The sequence below is a fragment of the Sinohyriopsis cumingii genome, chromosome 17 (assembly GCF_028554795.1).
Source record: "Sinohyriopsis cumingii isolate HCF-2022 chromosome 17, ASM2855479v2, whole genome shotgun sequence".
Classification (NCBI taxonomy): Eukaryota; Metazoa; Mollusca; class Bivalvia; order Unionida; family Unionidae; genus Sinohyriopsis; species Sinohyriopsis cumingii.
Window position 1 is genome coordinate 13652277 of NC_142977.1, and position 13720 is coordinate 13665996.

General features: G+C 34.7%; 1 protein-coding gene across 1 annotated transcript in view; it reads left to right on the forward strand.

The window, feature by feature from the left end:
- Positions 1-13720, forward strand: part of LOC149777781 (uncharacterized) — a 46634-nt gene that overhangs the window by 29255 nt on the left and 3659 nt on the right. Inside the window, exons 10-12 of the mRNA XM_089938820.1 lie at positions 2624-2791; positions 6610-6739; positions 10967-11040. Coding sequence (XP_089794946.1) covers positions 2624-2791; positions 6610-6739; positions 10967-11040 — 372 coding nt within the window. The remainder of the gene's footprint in view (positions 1-2623; positions 2792-6609; positions 6740-10966; positions 11041-13720) is intronic.

The window sequence follows — 13720 nt, forward strand, 5'->3', positions numbered from 1 at the left end:
TGAGAGAGCATTTTCCGAAAATGGTAATTGTGACCTTGGTCTGGTGGAGAGGTATATACACTTGTTTACTAAAAAATGACTCTACCTTACCTTAACATCTGAAGCAGAACCAGTCTTTATGTTGTATTCAGTTTTTAATTTGGGTGGAATTATTGATTCAAATTATTATTCACTGGAATTACAAAGTGCTCAGTAATATTCTTGGACTTAAATATTATTTTGGAATTATGGAGAATTCATTCAAGAACATTTTGAATTATATTGTTGTGACACACCATAAGACTCTTAGCACATCACCATTTTCCCGGCTACTGGCACTTTAACAAATTCAAGACTACAGGCACATCAACACATTTGATATTGGAATTTATCTGGAACACAACTGGAAATCAATTGGAAATTCATATTTGTACTTGTAATGGAATTTTTAGGACTATTAGGGATTTTGTTCACAATACTGTAAGTTCTTTTTAGATTTTCACTTTTTCTTCAAGGGAAATATATTATTTGTAGAATTTTAAAAGAAACTTGTTGTTTTTCACTCTTTACTGCTACTTAGTTGAAGACAAGAGTCATCCCGGATCACTGCCATCTCACCTCTGTCTGTGTGGGTTCGAGTCCAAGGCTCGGCTAGCGTGGGTACGTGGGAAAGCCTGCCAGTAGCTTCTCATGGGTCGGTGGTTCTTCCCTGGGTTTTCCAGGGTTCTTCCTCCACCAGTTATACTGGCCGCCATGTATAGCCTATCTTGTGCTGAAAAATGGCGTTAAACCCTAGATCAACAACAACAACAACAAGAGTCATCATACCTTGAAACCAGTGTCATGCTTCCACATATTTTACAAGGCACCTATTGAGAATGAGAACACTTATTTTTATCTATTTAATTGTTTACCAAACAGAAAGTATCATGAATCGGTAACAATCATGTAAAACATAATAGTACTGAACAAATAACTCATGTGCTTGTGGAACAAATGTGAATAAAACAGCAATGAATATCGAGCAGTATGTAATATGGAAGAATGAGATTTGGTAAAAACTGAATGAAGCAAAATCTGCATCTAATATTTTTGGAAAAAAACATGGATGTACTTAATGCTGAGCATGGTTTGCACCGTGTAAGTTCTGTACACTGTTTGTGCAGGTCTCCAAATAAATTACAAAAGGCCCATGAATTATGATGTCTTTATTTACCTTTATTTTGATTTATGTTGGAAAAATAAAAAAAATATGACCATGCAAAATAATAAAATAAAACCAGTCATAGTTTAGAGCAGTTTATTGACATGGTTGTTGCACAAGAGCTGGTCACTTCTGTGTGACATATGGTGATTTTTCTCAAATTTGTCTTTACATTTTTTGTGTTGCTAAGTGTTGGGACACCTACAATATTATATTTTTTATTCATATATATATCTTGGGACATGAAACAATATTTTAAGAACAATTATTTCTATATGCAAATAGAAAAATTTCTATTTTATTATCAAATATCTTTTATGCCTTGTCATATGGAGCAACATTTTGTTGTCAGGATCACTTTAATTTTAAAATTATTTTCCATGATATTTAATGTTTACATTGGAGGTAAAAGTATTCTAGAGGCAATTTCAGTAACCATTGATTACATCTTGGTTATAATTGAGACAGCATTCATTTGAAAAACAAATTTATATTTTGTAATGGATACAAAGGTTAGCAAGGTATTTTAAGGACAGCATAAGAAAAACTTATCACATATATCCAATATTACGGGAGAAACAGTTTCATTGGTAGAGCATTGGACTCTTAATCCAAGGCTCTTGGGTTTGATACCTGCTCAGGTCGGCTGCCCTTATGAAAGGCACTTAGCTCCCATCACCTTGGCATGATGCCGCCAGTGATGTGATAAAAGTGCTGTTAAAACCAAACCAAAGAAATAATAAGCCAACACATGTTTTGGTCATCCAGATTCTCATATGACTCCGAGTTGTCTTTGTGACCTAGAGTCTAGTAAAGGTCAATACATTTAATTGTTGTTGAAAAGTGTAGGTCATATTCTTTTCTTTCTTGTTTCAATTGTTAAAAAAGATGCATCATCTTCAGTTAGCACTATATAAACATAATAATTTACTTTACAAGTGATAAAAAGTAATGATTTAGTGTCACAGTCTGACAGTTTGCACAATTTAAAAGTGTTTGAATGTAATGAGTTAGTGACACAGTCCAAAATTTAAACGCATATTTTCAGTCTGTTGACCAATTAATTAGACTGGCTTCCAGGTCATATTACAAAATAAACAAACTAAACATTCCAAATCCCTTGCCAAAAAAGTACTTTCATAGCAGATATTTTGGAGGTTCCTTAATTTTGTGTTTCCAATATTGCTGAGAGTGATTGTAGCTCAGGTGGTAGAACATCATGCTCATAATCCAAGGAGAGTCAACTACTGCAATGTATCCTTTGAAAAGGCACTTACCTCCCATTTCATCAACATGATATGCTTAAGATATTGTACTGGCGAAGAAGGTTTAAGTTGACACATTATGGTTCATTTAGACTTTGAAGCTGTGGTTTGTAGCAGCCACAGAGTCTGCTAACATTGGAACCCACATATAATAAACCATTCTCTTTCCTTACAGCAAGGCATGGCCTGTAATCTGGGTATCCTAGAGGATATCTTTGGCTCAGTGATAAGGTCCCTGTCTCCAGAAGTCGCCTGCAAGACATATCTGTCTCTACACAGATGGCAGGAAGCCTTCAGAAGTCATGATGGGAATGGGGAGAAACAGCCACAACTTTATAGTGAGGTAGGTACAGTAGCAATATTTTTGTTTCCTTTTGTTAAAATTTATAATTTTATATATTGTAATTCTGCTTTTCCATCTGTCATGCTGAAATTGAGCATTTTTATTTTGTAATTTTGCCCATCCATCTGTCATGCTAAAATTTAGCATTGCGTATATTGTCATTCTGTTCTTCCATCTGTGTGTATATAGTAATTCTGTTCATCTGTCTGTCATGCTAAAATTTAGCATTATGTATATTGTAACTCTGTTCATCTATCTGTCATGCTAAAAGTTAGCATTATGCATATTGTAATTTTGTTCATCCATCTGTCATGCTAAAATTTAGCATCATGTATATTGTAATTCTGTTAATCTGTCATGCTAAAATTTAGCATTGTCGCAATTCTGTTCGTCCATCTGTGTGTATATAGTAATTCTGTTCATCCATCTGTCATGCTAAAATTTAGCATTGTGTGTATTATAATTCTATACATCCATTACTCCACAACATTACTGACTTTTTTATATAAAATGTTTGGGACAGAACATTAAAAATGCAGTACAGTAGGAGAATAAACTTAATGAACTCTTGTTTAGCAGTTCACCAGGAGGGTGAGATATATAATTAAAACTATGTCATTGTGAGCAATGGAATTAACTGAGGTTTAAAGCCCCAATACCTCTTTTTTATAATTAATTTCACCATTCTTTCAATCTAACTAAAGTTTGGAATGAAGGAAATGATTTGTTAAAAAGTGTTCTGACATAAACCTGACCTTTCTTTTAAATAATCAAAAAGTTATCTTTAAACAACACTTAGATATTCAGTTCAGAAGTAAGACATGCAACCCCTTAATTCAGTCACTAAAGTTGATTATAATTCTGTTCTCTTTATGAGAATGCTTCAGTAATGATGTGATACACTTGACAAATTCTGTTGGTGACTAATAGCAACAATGTTCACATGTGACAGACAAATTGATTCAAGAGGGAATGAAGAGCTTGTTTTAATGATAACCTACACTGTCTGAAATAGCATGGTGTTGGCTTCTTATGTTTACAATGGTTACATCATCAAAAATCTTGTGTTCCAGCTTTCAACTGAAATCAGCAGACCCACAGATGTCACTGATCAACATCAGATTAATTCATACACGTGAAAGATAGCTGGGTTTCTTAGTTGGAGGGAGAAACTACATGGCTACAGCAATGTTATTACTTGTTTTTATTGGAAACCAACAATGTTTAGGACAAGTATCTTTCAAGATTCAGTACTATTCAGAAGATTTGGCATACATGACATTTTACACATAATGTTGGCATTATGGCTTTAAAGGATCTTTTAGGGTTACATGTACATAAAAGGAATGCAGTGCATTGGGTACAGTGTTTGCACATGATACAATTACAGAGCATGGACGAAACCCATTAGTGCTCAGAGGGGTGGAAAGTTTGTTGGTTTCAGCTGGTCTGATCTCATATTTGATTCATTGTCTCCAAGTTATGTCAGTTCTTAAGAGTTTAAATCATTCATTTGGAACTTTCAAAAGTGGAAATCTAAATGTTTACTGCAAGTATGTTGGCGTTATTTGGTACCAAATGGGTGAACATCCCCATTTCTGTCATACAGTTATCCTACTTGGTAAGCATGCAGTGGTGTTCTGAGCACTAAATATTCTCAGTCAAGTACCTTCCCACAAAGATAGGTGTAGGCCCTGTAAAAGCCTTGACAAGAATGGTGAACTTTACCATCTATTCTTGAATGAAGTAGATGCAATATTTAAGACCATTACATCTAACTGCACATCATGACTTTGTTAATAGGGGATAGCTCTGGCTTATAGGTGTAGAGTTGTATGGGTTTAACTGAGGAGCTGATCTGTCTACCAGTGCATGGCAGTGTCCATCTGTCCTCTACTAGCTAATTGACACAAGGTTATATTGGTTTAATTGAGCATCAGATCTTTGTACTTTTGTATGACAGTGTCTGTCTGTCTGTCCCTTTATTTTGAATTTAACATTTTTAGAAACAGTGTGTTATGTTTAACCAGCTAGGTACATTAGACGTTTTAATTGTAAGTATAACATGCCAAGTTTGGTTGCATTCTTTTGGTGACTTACTGGGTCTAAATTGAAACTGTTAAAGTTTTAACAGTGTCCTCCAATCCCAACGTAGGAGATAGATACCAGTATGACCCCTCATGATAGTAGGGAGCCATACCTTTTATTGTTTTCTGTTATCTGTAATGTTTTTCTGTCTTTCTGTTATCATTTAGATAAGCTATGGCCCAGATTGCCTCTCCTTATGCAATCATTTAGAAGAATTATAGCCCAGATTGACTGTCCTTCATTTATCATTTAGAGGAGCTATGGCCCAGATTGACTGTCCTTCTGTTATCATTTAGAGGAGCTATGGCCCAGATTGCCTGTCCTTCTGTTATCATTTAGAAGAATTATGGCCCAGATTGCCTGTCCTTATGTTATCATTTAGAAGAATTATGGCCCAGATTGCCTGTCCTTCTGTTATTATTTAGAGGAGCTTTGGCCCAGATTGCCTGTCCTTATGTTATTGTTTAGAAGAATTATAGCCCAGATTGCCTGTCCTTCTGTTATCATTTAGAAGAATTATAGCCCAGATTGACTGTCCTTCTGTTATCATTTAGGAGTTATGGCCCAGATTGCCTGTCCTTCTGTTATCATCTAGAAGAATTATGGCCCAGATTGCCTGTCCTTATGTTATCATTTAGAAGAATTATAGCCCAGATTGACTGTCCTTCTGTTATCATTTAGGAGTTATGGCCCAGATTGCCTGTCCTTCTGTTATCATCTAGAAGAATTATGGCCCAGATTGCCTGTCCTTATGTTATCATTTAGAAGAATTATGGCCCATATTCCCTGTCCTTCTGTTATTATTTAGAGGAGCTATGGCCCAGATTGCCTGTCCTATTGTTATTGTTTAGAAGAATTATAGCCCAGATTGCCTGTCCTTCTGTTATCATTTAGAAGAATTATAGCCCAGATTGACTGTCCTTCTGTTATCATTTAGGAGTTATGGCCCAGATTGCCTGTCCTTCTGTTATCATTTAGGAGTTATGGCCCAGATTGCCTGTCCTTCTGTTATCATCTAGAAGAATTATGGCCCAGATTGCCTGTCCTTATGTTATCATTTAGAAGAATTATAGCCCAGATTGCCTGTCCTTCTGTTATCATTTAGAGGAGTTATGGCCCAGATTGCCTGTCCTTCTGTTATCATTTATAAGAATTCTGGCCCAGATTACCTGTCCTTCTGTTATCATTTAGAGGCACTATGGCCCAGATTGCCTGACCTTCTGTTATCATTTAGAGGAGCTATGGCCCAGATTGCCTGTCCTTATGCTATCATTTAGAGGAGATATGGCCCAGATTGCCTGTCCTTATGCTATCATTTAGAAGAATTATGGCCCAGATTGCCTGTCCTTCTGGTTTTTATTTCTGCAGCTTTACTTTACTATGGATTGTTAAACTTAAAGCAAATCCAACATTCATTGGTGGGACCTTAAATGAGTCAGACTTCCAGCATTCCACATCGTTTTTCCAAGCAGTTATGGCCCCTGAATGCACCGTGTTCTAACTTCATTTTGCACACAGTTCTTCTGAAGCTCCTGCTGAACATATTGTAGCAGACATGACCCTTTGTCCTGCACCTATCACCAGTAGCTTGAGTGTGATATTATATTTATGAAACTCCACACAAAATGTCAATCTTTTTAACACAAATGCATGCAGACATAGAAAAATAGAAACCTTTATTAATGTTGATACAAAATGATCATCTATTTAAATTTTTCTATACCATGAAGGACTTTGAGAAGTTTGTGAGAGCATTATTTGCAAGATGTGAGAGTCACCTGAAGCTGTATATCCACCAGGCAGCCCACACAGCTGAGTGGGACCTATTGACAAAGGATATGCAGACCAGTCTCATGAAAGGTAACTTATTTCATTTAACTTCACTTGATGTAATAATTTAAATTAGCTTTAGCTAGTGTGTGAAGCAATTGCCTTTGATCAACATTTGAAACACACATTTGCATACATTTTAAAAAGAAGGCTTAGCTGTAGTGCATAATTTGATGGTGATATTTTTCAAGATGTGTTCATGTTCGTTTCTGCTGGAGACACTTAACAAATTTCCTGATATCAAAACGTACTACTGTTAAAACATCTGCTGCATTGTCCAATATTGGTTCCCTGTAGGTATATGCAGATTCCAATGACTACCTTCCAGTCCTGCATGCTTTCTGTAGCATTTGCCTAAATTATTATTTTTTTGGTTATAAGTTTTTTATTTCATAAAGGCTCTGTTATTTATTACCAATTGGGAATGAGAATTTCCCAGTTATGATGTAGAGGACAACTAGCACATGATCAATCAATAGAAGCTTACCTCGGATGGGTTATATAAACATCCAGCCAATGCTACACAGAGCCACAAATTTTCATAAACATTTTTTTGAAGATAAATTAAAGGCACACTGTTGGCATAAACAGTGAAATACAATAAACAGTGGAATACACAATATGAAGCCCTTAGAAATGGAACCCTTTTTAACTATTTTTCAGTCTGTTTGAATATATTTTTTATACAGCAGCAGATATAATTTGCAATACCATTTGAAAGTAACTATAAGAAGGCTTTTTAATAATTGGTATGCTTTATACAAAGCAACACTGCGATGGAATATGCTTATGTGTATTCAGATTGCGATGGAATATGCTTATGTGTATTCAAATTGTGATGGAATATGTTATGTGTATTCAAATTGTGATGGAATATGTTATGTGTATTCAGATTGTGATGGAATATGCTTATGTGTATTCAAATTTTGATGGAATATGCTTATGTGTATTCAAATTGTGATTGAATATGCTTATGTGTATTCAAATTGTGATGGAATATACTTATGTGTATTCAAATTGTGATGGAATATGCTTATGTGTATTTAAATTGTGATAGAATATGCTTATGTGTATTTAAATTGTGATAGAATATGCTTATGTGTATTCAAATTGTGATGGAATATGCTTATGTGTATTCAAATTGTGATTGAATATGCTTATGTGTATTCAGATTGTGATGGAATATACTTATGTGTATTCAAATTGTGATAGAATATGCTTATGTGTATTCAGATTGTGATGGAATATACTTATGTGTATTCAAATTGTGATGGAATATGCTTATGTGTATTTAAATTGTGATAGAATATGCTTATGTGTATTCAAATTGTGATGGAATATGCTTATGTGTATTCAGATTGTGATGGAATATACTTATGTGTATTTAAATTGTGATAGAATATGCTTATGTGTATTTAAATTGTGATAGAATATGCTTATGTGTATTTAAATTGTGATAGAATATGCTTATGTGTATTCAAATTGTGATGGAATATGCATATGTGTATTCAAATTGTGATGGAATATGCTTATGTGTATTCAAATTGTGATGGAATATGCTTATGTGTATTCATATTGTAATAAGTTTTAGTGAGCAAGGAACTACCACTGAGCAAAAAAATGAAGCAGCAGTTTCAGCTAAATTTCACATACTATAATGTGATGTATAAGCACACTAGTGTTACCTCAGGGACCATGGTATAGTGAGGAACCACTCAGCTTGGTTATAACAAAGTTCTCCACATGTATGATGTAATCTATATAACTACCAGTGTTACATCAGGGACCATCTTATCTTAAGGCATATGAGAGACCATGGAATTTGATTATAACAAATTTTCACCACATGTATAATGTGATATATACCCATAATTGGTGTTATATCAGGGACCATGTTACACTAAGCATGCTGTATTAAGGGCCAGCCCTGCTTGGTTATAAAAAGTTCTCACCACATGTGTAATATAATTTAATACCATATGCATGTTTTGTCAGGAACCATGTTGTATTGGGGGACTACTGCACTTGGTTACAACCAGATATTCTCACCACACATATAATGTTATCTGTAACCATACCTGTGTTATATCAGGAAACATGTTATATTGAGTCATGTTATATTGAGGGACTACTGCACTTGGTTACAACCAGATATTCTCACCACATAATACCATTCCTATTGAGTTCAAAGTCATTTACTGTAGTAAGGGGCAATTGTAAGATGCAATGTCTATTGGCATGTTTCAGAATTATTATTCTAGTGTTGTTTTGTTATTATAATGAGGGATGATTGTAAGATGCCATGTCTGTTGCTAGGTTTTAGAATTATTATCTGAGTGTTGTTTTGTTTAGTAAGAGATGATTGTAAGATGCCATGTTTATTGCTTGGTTTCAGAATTATTATCGGAGTGTTGTTTTGTTATAGTAAGAGATGATTGTAAGATGCTATGTCTATTGCTAGGTTTCAGAATTATTATCCTAGTATTGTTTTGTTACTATAGTGAGGGATGATTGTAAGGTGCCTTGTCTTTCAGTAGTTTTTTTGGATTGTCTTGTCCTGTCTGTTGCTTCTGGATTCTGTTATGCTAGTTTTGTGATTATATTGAGGGGGGATGAATGTTGTCAGTCATTGGTTTTAAAATTCTGTTATTATTATTATAGTGTTGGGTGATTGTAAAGTGTCATGTCTGTCTATCAGTTTTGATTCCATCGTCCTGCCTGCAGATTACGTTTTCCTTTTGTTGTTATTGTAATGAGAGATGATTCTAAGGTGTCATGTCAGTTAGTGGGTTTTGAATTCTGTTATCCTGTTGGTAGATTTCAGATTATGTTATCATGTTAGTAGGTTTTTAATTGTGTTATCCTCTTGGTAGTTCTTAGATTGTGATATGATGTTGATAGGTTTCAGATTCTGTTACCCTTTTGGTTGGTGTTTAATTCTATTATCCAGTTGGTAGGTTGTGGATTCTGTTATTCTGTTAGTAAATTTCAGATTCTGTTACCCTGCTGAATGGTGTTAAATTCTGTTGTACAGTTGGTAGGTTTTGGATTCTGTTATTTTGTTAGTAAGTTTCGGATTCTGTTATCCTGTTGGTAGGCTTCAGATTTTATTATCCTAGCCTTATTATTATAGTGAGGGATGATTCTGACAATTCATGCTTTTTGGGAGGTTTTACATTTTAACCTATTATTATTATTATAGTGAGGGGCCTGGATGGTCTAAAAACACTCGCCCTTACCAATCAGTGCCATCTCACTTCTGCCCATGTGGGTTTGAGTTCAGGATCACCCAGTGCTTGTATGTAAGAAAGCTGCCAATAGCTTTCTGTGGTCAGTGGTTATTACTGGGGTTTTCCCTGGTTCTTCCTCCAACAAGTTATACTGGCTGCCATATATAGCCTATCTTGCCAGAGAAATGGTGTATAACCCCAAACAATAAGATCAGAATTATTATAGTGAGGGATAATTCTGTGGCGCCATGTCTGTTGGAAGGTTTCACATTTTATCCTAGTGTTGAGATAATCCTAATCATCTTATTGATGTTGATAAAATTAGATTTTGTTTTACATTTTGTTGACAACAGTTACTCTTAATTCCCTTATAATTTAAGTTATTATGAATAAAGATAATGTTTGAATTGGTAAAAACTCATTGATCTGATAACATAATCAGTAAAGAGCAGTTTCATCAGTTCATCATCATCATCATCATCAATCCCTTAACCCAAGAGGTCACTGGGGCACCACAGTTGACTTTACAACCAATTCCCTCCATCTTTCCCGGTTCTCTACTGCCCTATGGGAATCTCCAAATACCATGCCTGTCCACTCGGTAATGTTGTCTTCCCAGCTCTTTTTCTGTCTTCCTCTTCTTCTGCACCCTTGCACTGTGCCTTGCTAGATTGGTTTTGCCAGTCCAGATGATCTTGAGACATGACCATACCACTTCAGTTTATGCTTTTTTACGGTGTCAAGAGGTCTTCATAGGATCCTATGGCTGATTGGATCCTGTTGAGGTCTTCTTCTTTGGTTACTTGGTATATGTATCAGATGCCCAAGATCTTGCTGTAGCATCTCATTTCAAAGGTTTGAATCCTTTGTAGATCTGATGTGAGTGTCCATGTTTCACAAGCATATAGACAGATGGATATGACAATCAAGTGCATCAGCCTTATTTTGGAACCAAAAGCAATGTTGGAATCTTTCCATCATCAGTTCAGTTTGCATTTATTTTAAATGAAATTACATATCTTTTCAGCTGCCAATTATGTGTGCATTGACAATACAAATCGAGGAAGAGTGGCTCCCCCTAAACTCTCCAGCATGCAGAAGGTAAAATAGTATTAACATTGTTTTAGTGCTCTATATCGAATTACTGCAGAATCTTGGTAATAAGCATATACCAATAAATTAGCAAATATAACTTTCATCCAAGTATAACATGCACTCACATGCTATCCGCAATGTATCTATTGTGTGTAGGAAATATCTTAGATTACCCATGGATGTACATAACTGACAGGTTTTTGTAAAGAATAATAAAATGACAAAAATCTGTGTTGGCTTTTTTCATTATAAACACTGTATATAATAATAGGGTATGGTGAATGATCCTTTATGTTTACCATTGAAACCCTAAACTGTCTAAATTTAAATCCATGTGCTCTGCTTTATAAAAGGACATTGTAGCAGAGCTGTTTCAACCTAGCTCAGTCAATTCAGAATTAGTTTCCTCACCTTGAGACATCTCAATATTCCATGATGACATCATGTTTTCTTTGTTAAATTCAGGAAAAAAGCCACGCCTATCCATTAATTCAAAATCAACAAAATAACCACCTATCTGTAAACAGCCAAAAATATTGGGTTTTTTTTGTTGGTGTTATGGCTATATCATGCAGAGGAAATTGGAACTAAATGCATTTCCTAAGGACACAGAGGCAGTCTTCACAGGCTGGCTGTTGTGTTATGACCCTTTGGTCGAAAAACTTGGTTTTTTTTTAATTAAGTGACTTATAAAGTGAAAATGTAAAAGAAACTCACAGTATTGTGAATTAAATCCCTAATAATCCTAAAAGTTCTATCACAAGTCCAAAAGTTTAAAGTGCTCCAAATGAATTCCAATCTTGAACTGCTGATGTACCAATAGCCTTGAATGTGCCAGTGTGCTAAGTCTTGATGTATCAAAATGATATAATCCAGAATGTCTTTGAATGAATTCATTAATTCCAAAATAGTATTTTAGTCAATGAGTACTGTAATTCCAGTGAATAATTTAGATAAATAATTCCTCATACTATTATCTGAACACAACTAACAATAATTTTGCAGACTAAAACTAAACTTGGAATGAATAATCTCGTTGATCTTGACCTTATTTATAACCACACTTGACCTTATTTATAACCACACTTGACCTTATTTATAACCACACTTGACCTTATGTTGCAATAGCATTTTGTGAAAATCTCAATCATCTTAATGCTAAATTACTACATACTGCAAAACAGTTTGTTTCTAGAAACTTCTAAGGTCATAATCAAGGCTGGGTCTTGAACTTAAATCCAAGGAAACATCTTTATAATTTGCAAAAAAGACAAAACCTTAGAGTAGTCAGGTAGGCCTCTTCCCACAATTACAGAAAAAGGTCAAGCACACAGTGCAAACTAAATGTACCTAACCATTGACTCTTTTATTACGAGTCTGATGCTTTAACAACTAAGCTACCATGTCTCCTTAATTAATATGACTCAAAAAATAATAATAAATTTGCATTGCATGTAATTTAGTTAACCTACTGACAGTGTACGTTCATTGTGACACTTCTGCCAACTGTCTTTCTCACCCATTCCCTTTGTACATTGCATTTATTGTTATTAATTCTCATTTGTTTTTTCCAGTACACAAAGTCCTGTGATGTCTTGGTACAAAACTTTGCTTTGTGGGAAAGTAATCCCATGAATAACATTATATTTCATCCTCTGCCAATTTGAAATCCTAATAGTTTTGTCTAGCATGTGAATGAAATCCTAATCACTTTTATATGGCTGGTGAATAGGAAAACATAGTTAACATTTTCTGTTAGGGGTGTTCCATTCAAACATACATGATACCCAAGGAAGGCCATTTTTAAAAAAATCAATATTTGCCAGAATATTCTGAATTTTTAAAGAATTTAGATGATAATGATACAAAATTCTAAATTGAGTCCAAGGGTGAATACTCTGCATTCAGAGTGCCTTTTCTGACTTACATTTATGTTTTACCGGAACATCCCGTAGCAATGGCTGTTTTTTTTCTTTTTTCGAAAGGAACTTACTTTGTGAATTCATTACATTTCATTTTTTTTTAAAATAAACATTTTTATATTTGTGGATTGGGGAAGGGGTTTAATTATTTCCTTGAAAAATTATTGCTATTCAGGTCTTTGAATTTGGATTGGGGAAGGGGTTTTATTGTTTCTACAGTAAAATATTGCTATTCAGGTCTATGAATTTGGATTGGGGAAGGGGTTTTATTGTTTCTACAGTAAAATATTGCTATTCAGGTCTTTGAATTTGGATTGGGGAAGGGGTTTTATTGTTTCCAAAATAAAATGTAGCTTTTTGGGTCTTCATGTGATTTTTTGTAACCATGGAATCCATTAAAATGTTTACCTCACAAACAACTGTGAATCTGCAGTATTAGATACGTTAGTGGATAGAATGGTTAAATATTACTGCCCGAAGTTTATACATTGATCTGCTATGAGTTCCTGCGTCTCCCATATATCCCATAATGCAGTTCACAGGTGTGATACCATGCTTTGATGAATACTTTGTTGTTTTTATAAGTTTTCTTTTGGGATATTAAGGGAAACTATACATGTCTGTCCCATGTGCATGTTCCAGGAAGTCAGACCATTCAGTTTTTTTTATTTTTACCAGGAAAGAAAGCATCAGATTTTACTATTTTGGTTTCCTTAACACCACCTGGGTGGGGGGGATGGAGTAAAAAAAAAGATTCTTAGCAA